Source organism: Glycine max, chromosome 18, assembly GCF_000004515.6.
Source record: "Glycine max cultivar Williams 82 chromosome 18, Glycine_max_v4.0, whole genome shotgun sequence".
Taxonomy (NCBI): Eukaryota; Viridiplantae; Streptophyta; class Magnoliopsida; order Fabales; family Fabaceae; genus Glycine; species Glycine max.
The window spans coordinates 36,757,479-36,766,101 of NC_038254.2; the positions used below are offsets into that span (position 1 = coordinate 36,757,479).

At 34.9% G+C, this 8,623-nt stretch overlaps 2 protein-coding genes across 2 annotated transcripts; both read left to right on the forward strand.

The window, feature by feature from the left end:
* The first annotated feature begins 5,275 nt into the window (after positions 1–5,275).
* Positions 5,276–7,101, forward strand: LOC106794205 (phosphatidylinositol/phosphatidylcholine transfer protein SFH9-like). The gene is made up of 3 exons (XM_041011915.1): positions 5,276–5,608; positions 6,447–6,489; positions 6,610–7,101. The coding sequence occupies exons 2-3, from the start codon at positions 6,483–6,485 to the stop codon at positions 6,912–6,914; spliced, it is 312 nt and encodes a 103-aa protein (XP_040867849.1). The 5' UTR covers positions 5,276–5,608; positions 6,447–6,482; the 3' UTR covers positions 6,915–7,101.
* Positions 7,102–7,465: 364 nt separating this feature from the next.
* On the forward strand, positions 7,466–8,590 carry LOC100807839 (phosphatidylinositol/phosphatidylcholine transfer protein SFH9-like). The gene is made up of 3 exons (XM_026126815.2): positions 7,466–7,529; positions 7,779–8,045; positions 8,136–8,590. The coding sequence occupies exons 1-3, from the start codon at positions 7,473–7,475 to the stop codon at positions 8,247–8,249; spliced, it is 438 nt and encodes a 145-aa protein (XP_025982600.1). The 5' UTR covers positions 7,466–7,472; the 3' UTR covers positions 8,250–8,590.
* The last annotated feature ends 33 nt before the right edge of the window (positions 8,591–8,623 follow it).

Genomic DNA, 8,623 nt, shown 5'->3' on the forward strand with positions numbered 1-8,623 from the left:
CCTACGTAGTTCTTTCTTATCAAGTGATCCTTTTTTACTTAAGTGGTGATCATTTTAAGGCGTTGGACCTTAAAAATGATCCATTTTACTTAGTGAAAAATTGAAATGACAAACTTCAAAAGCCTATTTTTGTGGACGAGCTTGACTAGGCGAGTTGATTTTAGCCTTAGTTTCACTTTAGTTATTAATCAATTCGATTAAGAATGAGAAATCCCAAAGAGAAAACGTCCGATTGATTTTCCGCTTTATTTTACTAAAAGATGTTTTTTTTATTATTATATTATTTTTTACCTCTTTTTTGATTTACAACGTGGTTACGGCACGACCGAACGGTCGGAATTCATTTTAACCGAAGTTAACGGATAATACAATTCAAACGTTCGGTGGAAATTGATTTTATTTTTAAGTTAAGCGAGAAATGACTTAAGCAAAATGGCTTAAACACGTCAACAGGGGGTATAAAGAGTAAACAAAACGAGAATAAAAATGCACGAAACACAATGTGGACCACCAAGGGTACATAGAATGAATCGAAAAGCTTGGTTCAAGGTACTTACCCGTTGAAGATCGAAGAACGATGAAGAACGAATGAAGAACGTCGAAGAACGGTTGAAACCTTTGCGAATTTCTTCACGGAAAACGTTACGAAAACGTTTTGGAAGCGCCTCGGCTTAGATTTTCTTCACGGAAACAATTTTTCCAAGCAAATTCGAAAGAGAGAGAAGTGCCTAAGGGGCTGAACCCTTTTCTTCTTCACTTCCTCCCCTATTTATAGCAAAATAGGGGAGGTGGTTGCCGCTCAGCTCGCCCAGGCGAGCCAGGTTGCTTCCTCCAGAAGCAACAGCCTTCTGGAGGAATATTCTGGAGGGCCCAAGTGGGCCTGGGTGCTATTTGCACCCCCATTTTTACTAAGTACACCCCCTCTGCTTTTTTTTTTGTGATTCTTTTCCGTAAAGTTACGAAAACTTACGAATTTCGTAACGATACTTGTTTTCTTTCCGTAATGTTACGGAACCTTGCGGATTACATAATCATCCCTTTTTTGACTTACGGAATGTTACGGAACCTCACTTAATTACGCAACGATGCTTCCGTTTGGTTTCCGGTGTATCACGGAAACTTACGGATTGTGCATCAATATTTTTTTGGTTTTCCGGCATGTCCTGGAATTTCACAAATTGCCTAATGGTGGGTGCCAAGCACCTCGCAAGGACCAAAGAAAGGTCGCATGTCATCAAGCAAAAGTCCCCGGAGGAAATTAGGGTATGACACATCTCTACTATGATACCAGTTATGAAAACAATGCACGAATTCTAAAATGCAACACTTAGCAGAAGGGTCAATTTGTAAAGTTCATATAGCAATTCAATTCTAATCCATATATAACGTATTTTATATATATTCATATTCCCCAAGAGTCTACTTTTCAAATATAATTTTATTTTCATCAAACGTTATGTGAATCAAACAAAGTAAAAAACTGTGTGAAGTATGTCAAAGTTGAAATTTGTAAAACAGCATGTGTGCACAAACTTTCAACACCAAATAATTTAGAAATGACTCTAAGAGCCCATACTCATGGAGGATAACCTCCCAAACCAAAATTGACATTAAAGAAAATAGAAACTCTCAATACCTTGAGAGATTTGAAGTCTTCTAGAGTTTAAGAAAATGCAAAACAAAATGGATTGATGAAAAACCCTTGTCTGCTAGAGCTCCCTCCTTGAATTTGATGTCCAAGGGACAAGATTTGAGTTGTAAAGGTGAGAACTTGACATAGGATGACCATGAAGTTAGATAGAGAACACAAGGCAAGAGATAAAAGCTCTCTTATCTCTCCTAAAACTCTAGAAGTGGCTGTGCATGAATGAGGACCAAGCGAGAGTGTTTACATTTCTTGTATTGTAACCCTACATCTTAGAGTTTTGGGTCATACCCCATTGGCCCATTAGGTTTTTGGGTCCAAATTTGTTTCATTAGGATTAATTAAAGTTTCATTATTCATCTTGCAAGAGACTTTAATCTTCTATCTTTCATTATATTCTACTCCTCCCCATTCCATTATAATTATCATGTAAGAGAAAAAAAATTCAAAATAATTGTCATTTTAGCTTTTTAATGTAACATTAATAAACTTTTTTTACTTATATTCTTAAAATATTAATGGTAGACAAAAAAATCAATAAATGAATTAATGATGACCTCTAGTTTCCTGATATATTAAAAAATTATTCTAGACTCCTATCGTTAGTTAAGTGATAACGTGTCTATTAGAAATTTTAAAATGTAATTTCATGGGATTTGTGAAATCACCAATCTTTATTTAAAAACTAAATTACAATTTCTAATAGTTAAAACTCACCTAAATCAATTAAAGATGAGTTTTTTGAATCCTAGAACCTTGTCGTGTCTCACCTCAATGCTTTTAGAAAAAAGATCAAATATATTAATAATTGGATGGGCAATAGACACAAGAAGTGCCATAGCACCAAGCCTTAGTGAGTTCAAACAAATTCAAAAGTAAAATAAATCCACAAAGTTACTCACCCATGGTACACCTTCATGAATCTCCCTCCCTTCCTAATATCCTGTATGCACCACCGAAGGCATAGACCCACCTCTATGCTTAACTCAATGTTGACCTCTCGTTCCCCTTTTTCAATGTTTCAAAACGCTTCCCACTATCCTCGAACTCACAAGTACAAATTTAATCTTTTTAGGCTAAATTAACATTAATTGTTTTTCCATGTAGAACCACTAACCATCTTTCATCACAAGGATCTTGAAAATAAAATACCTGTTTAGCTTGTTTTGAGACGGAGGGAGTAATCTATTATTAGTTAGCTTTAATTAAGACAATTAAGGTTAATTAAATACTGGTTAACTAATTAATAATTAGAAACATTAATTATATTAGGTCTTTGTCTATTTAAATTATTTATATTAGGCCTACACTAATTAATTAGTTAATTTGGTGTTCAAAACTCTAATTTCTAAGGTTTTCACTAAACTTGTTTCTTTTTACAAAATTGTCATAAATTGGTTGACTTACAACTCCTTACTTTGACTTTGGTTGACTGTTTTTGACATTTGGTGGGCTAAGCCTAAATCTAATCACTCTTAAAACCTTCACTTCAATTTCTAATTTATGAAACCTACTACCAAATCGACTCATCATCCAAAATTAAATAGTACGTAGTATAGGAAGATCTTTTATCTATACCAAATAAAAAATTATTTCTGATGGAATTCAAAATTTCTTTACCTTCAATTTTTTATCTATGAAACCATTACTTAAAACTAAAAATGATAACATAGATTTGGCCAACTTTTTTTACCCTTCACATACGCACACACACAAAAAAAAATATTGTCCCTTTTATTGAATTTGTACCTATATATCTGGCTCAATCCTGTAGCTTCCTCCTTGAGAAGGTAGGTTGGATTCATGTTACTTTTTTATGAAACCCAACCCTAAACAACTTGGTCACAAACAAGTTGATTTTGATTAAGTGAATTGGTTCTGAACATCTAAATTTGTTTTAAACTTTTTAAAACTAAAGTTTTGAATAAGGACAAAATACAAATTATGAAAAATCACCTTGAAGCTACACTACTACAAAATTAGCTTTTTACATCGGTTAAAAGCACCCTTCTACATCGGTTGTCACGCGTCAATGTAGTCGGCGATGTTGAAACTGCGTTGTCTTTCTACATCGGTTGAAGAACCGTCTTAGAATGCTGGTCATTCTACATCGGTTGTGCCCCCAAACAGATGTAGAATTATGCTCATTCTAAGACGGGTATGTTTCTAAACCCATTGTAGAATGCCATATTTCTACAAGCATTCTACATCGGTTGTTCTAATAACCGATGTAGAATGGCCAAAATTCTACATCATTTGTGGCCACAACCAATGTAGAATGTCACCCCATTTATAACCATTCTACATCAGTTTTACGTATAATCGATGTCGAATATAAAGTAATCCTACATCGATTGGTCTAGTAACCGATGTAGAATTATTATTATTTTTTAAATATTTTTTGTTCCTGAATGGCAATAACAATATGCATATTAAGAATGAAAATATTAATATGAATATACATATTTAATGACTTAAAAGTAACACCAGATACTCTGAAACAAATACATTTTATAACTGCTATAAATTATACTATTCCAAATAGGTAATGGATAGCTTCAAAAAGAATAAAAAAATCATTAAGAATCAGGCCTTGCTTGCATATTTCAAAAGCATAAGAACTAGGGCATGTTCAAAGACAAAGAGTACAACAACACACACACACACAATTGGTTGGTGTGTGTGTTGATTGAAAGCACCTCATCAAAGTCCACTCCACACTAAAATATTTTATCCAGCCTTAGCACCCTAACAGTCAAGCAACAAATTAATTTTGTATTTTTCAACTAGAATCATATTATGAAAATATACAAAATAAGAAAAAAAAAGAAAATGTTAGGTTGCTCCATGTCCCATCAATCAAAATTGCCCCACCGGCGGCGCCTTCAGCTACCTCCGCATCACCTTTGGTCCGTGCTTTCCAATGTCACTGTCACCAGAGGCTTGACGGTGTACCTTCGCACCACAATCGGAATCTCCTCCACCAAATGGCGCCTCACGGTGCCGTCTCTTCCCAAAGGCTTCAACGAAATAGACTTCATCGCTGTCGCCGTCATTTTGCTCATCACTCTCGTCATCACAATTCTTACAATGAAGCTTCATTCTCTATCTTGAGACTCTTGTGTTATTAATTACTGTATAAACCTTAGGGTTTTCTCATTCCTATCTTCTACAAATTCTCCTACAAGGCTAGAAATATTTATGAGCAAATATACCAGATTTTGATTTTGATTCTTTTAGCATGCAACTCTATATTAATGTTGCTGCATTGTAATGATCACATTTGCAACTTACTAAAATGCGGCGCAGCTTAGGCATTTGAATGCTTTTTGAATCACTGTATTTGGCGTATTTGGTTTGGCCGTTAGCCAATTCAATGCGTGGATATATATCGCACACCTACACCGGAGATATATATCAGTTATGGCTTTGTGTTCAGTTTTTCTCAATCTTCATCTTCTATTTTTTGTTTGTTTGACGATAGAAGCGTTAGGTGTGGCAAAGCCTTCAGTAGCTAGTTACCTTAGCCAGGAGATACTGGCAGGGCAAGAAGCTGATAGAGTGCATGGATTACCTGCGCAGCCTCCGGTGAAGTTCAACAATATGGTGGTTATATCACTGTCAATGAAACTCAAGGAAGAGCATTGTTCTATTTGTTTTTTGAGGCCACTCACAAACCAGAACAAAAACCCATTCTCTTATGGTTCAATGAAGGTACTTTGTTTTTTAATAACCCAGCTCTTCATGTATATATTTATATTGCAATCGTTTTTATTTAGTGTTCACTCTCATGACTAATACATGATAACTTAACGAAAGGTAAGGGTAATTTCTAGTGAATTTAGCTTTAAAATCTTGCACGCCACTCCTAACGCTTTTGATAACGACGTTTGTTCCTACTTCCTACATTCTCTTCTCTCTCTGCGTGTCTCTGTCTCTGTCTGCGGCTCCGTACGGGTTTCGGTACGTTCCATTTTTTTGATCTCACACAGAAAGCGATACCCACTTTGCCTTTTTCCTCTCTCACTCTCCTCATCTGTATCGTTGTTATTTGTCGCTTAACCGACATCGTTTAGATTCGGGTACGTGAATGAATGCAATGCCGTTCCTTGTCTCTTTTACGATCGGAAATCCGCCTCGATTGATTCGTTTGTTGATTGATCTATGATTCTTCGGTTCTGACTTTTTCCTTTTCGGGATTCCTTTGATCCAGCTTGGTTGTGGTGTTTCGATTTAAAATTAAGATTTTGTTTTTGTTTTGTTTGGTTCTGATGTTGTTTTATTGGATTCTCTCGAAATTGCTTTTGTTGTTGTCAAATGTAGGTCCTTTTTTTTCTTGGTGTTAATGTTTTCTTTCCTCTTCTTTATTGATTGATCTATGGTTTTGGGTTTTGATCATTTGGGGAACGGATTCAGCTGCACAATCGTGTTTTTTATGGATTTCTTCTAGTGTAAGTCTCAGCTGTGGAAAGTTCTAGATTCCCTAAAGTTTGGGATTGCTGCTCTCTGTTTTTCCTTGATGTAGGGGTAATCTGAGTGATGTTGTAATCCAATAATAGTCTTGTTGTTTTGAGGGTAAAGGGTTTAGTTTGTTGATTGATCTGTAAACTTGGGTTAGTTTTTTATTTTGAATTTTTTTTTTGGATTTTGTTCCCTAATTTAATCCCATTTGAATAATTAGATTAATTGTGTTATACATGAATGCTTGATAAAGGTTGTAATGGCTTAGCTGGTGAGTATTCTTGATCCTGGGTTGGATTTGTTGTTATTAAAGGTGGTTCTTGTTTTTCCTTTGGTGCAGAGGCAATCTAGGTGCAAATTGCTTGTCTTGAATAGAATGCCAGGTACAAAGCTGTAGTCCTGTGTGGCGTTGAGATGTTGATTTTGGGAACATATTTTTGTTATTCTGGTTGTGTTTTTGGGACTGTGGTTTAGGTATTGACTATTGATTTCTATGGGTTTAGGAGAAGAAGTATTAGCTCAAGAAGATGAGAGGGGTAGATGTTTTGAGCCTGAAACCTCTGAGGATGAGTGGCGGAAGTCTCGAACTAGATCTCTTAGGAGAAAAGCAATAACTACTTCAACCAGACTCGCTTATAGTCTCAGGAAGCGTAATACACGTGTAGCAAATAGTGACTTTGCTTCAATTTTCATAGAAGATGTCCGCGATGCTAACGAGGAAAAAGCTGTGAATTCATTTCGTCAGGTGCTACTTACAAGAGATCTGCTTCCAGATTCCCATGATGATTATCATGAAATGCTGAGGTAAATGAATTTGTCATAGAAGTTTCTTTTCTATTTGTGTGCTTTTTCTCTTTTAACTGCTCAATGTTATTGCTTTAGAGGTGTTAAATAAATGGAATATTATGGTCTATGTTGTTCATATCCTGTTAAATGTTGATTTATATGCCAGAAGTGCAGTTTCTATTTTACCTTAATTGAGGAATATTAATCATGCAAAGTGCATCTAAAACATTGTCTGGAGTGGCATTTTGTAGCTTCTTCCTCAATAATTTACATGATTTTTCTTTCTTTGAAGTATTCTATATCTTTTCAATAGAGATCCCGATATTTGATTATTATTGATGTTCATTACAGAGATTCAGTAAATGCGCTATTAAAGGATTGTTCGTCTAAATTGCCATTCTTTGATGTTTGAAACCTTTTTTTCCTACAACTTCTGGCGAAAATTAAAATATGTATTTTTCTAGACATGTTGTTGTACAAAAGAAATATTTTTAGACTTGCAGTATATTAAAGGCTGGTGATGTTTTCATGCTGCAGGTTTCTGAAAGCCTAAAGTTCAACATTGATAAAAAAAGTCCAGATGTGGGCAGATATGTTGCATTGGAGGAAGGAGTATGGAGTAGATTCTATTTTACAGGTAAAGTTTGGTAATTGGTTGTTTACACCTTTTACTTTTTAAAGAAGCCATTGTATACTAATTGTTGCAGAAAGATTGAAGGAGCTTAGCAGAGTTTTGAACTAACAGCCACCCATAGTGTGTAATTCTAGAGAGGAGAAACCCTGCATATATCCCTTTTGGAAGATTTTCCAACATTATTTGTTTGATCATGAATATCTATAATCTTTCAATTACTGAATCATGAGTTTTGTGATAAATAATATGTAGGAATTTGTATATAAGGAGTATGAAGAGGTACAGTGTTATTATCCTCATGGCTACCATGGTGTAGACAAAGAGGGCCAACCGGTTTATATTGAAAGACTTGGCAAAGTTGAACCCAGCAAGTTGATGAGTGTCACGACAGTTGATCGATTTTTAAAATATCATGTTCAGGGATTTGAGAAAATGTTTAAAGAGAAATTCCCAGCATGTTCTATTGCAGCAAAGAGGCATATAGATAAAACAACAACAATACTTGATGTGCATGGAGTGGTAAATTCTATGCTTACAACAACATATCTGAATAATTAAAATAGCATCATGAAGAAGTCTAAACGTTTTATTACTTGGTATATTTTGCAGAATTGGGTTAGCTTTAGCAAAGTTGCACATGATCTTGTTATGCGTATGCAAAAAATTGATGGTGATAACTACCCTGAGGTAAGTAAATGTTATAAGAACCTGAATCTATCTTGATGAACAAATCATAGTTTATGCACTTCCTTTTTTCTTTTTTTCTTTTTTTTGGTTTAGTGATCTTTAAAGTGACATTCTCAACTTAAGAATTTGATTCTGAGATCTTTTAAGGAAAATTCTTAAAAGAAAGAAAGAAAAGTAAACAAGTTTATGTTTGTTTGTAAATGGAGAGGAAAAAGGAGGCAAGCTATTCATGATAGAGGAAGGTGAATTTAGTACTAAGTAGGCCTCTGTATGTGGGTGCTTCTGCATATTCTTTTCTTTTCCTCCAAAGTTCAGTTTTTATTTGTTTTTTCTTTTATTTCCTTATACATGCATATTATCGTGCAATATGTTCACAGGGTGCATGCATGTACATGAACTCAACTGCATGT

Bases quoted from the DNA above. Each gene is read 5' to 3' on its own strand.
- LOC100807839 (XM_026126815.2), top strand. From the start codon at position 7,473: ATGTGGGCAGATATGTTGCATTGGAGGAAGGAGTATGGAGTAGATTCT. The intron at 7,530-7,778 runs GTAAAGTTTGGT...AATAATATGTAG, and splicing joins GAGTAGATTCTATTTTACAG to GAATTTGTATATAAGGAGTA. The intron at 8,046-8,135 runs GTAAATTCTATG...TATATTTTGCAG, and splicing joins TACTTGATGTGCATGGAGTG to AATTGGGTTAGCTTTAGCAA.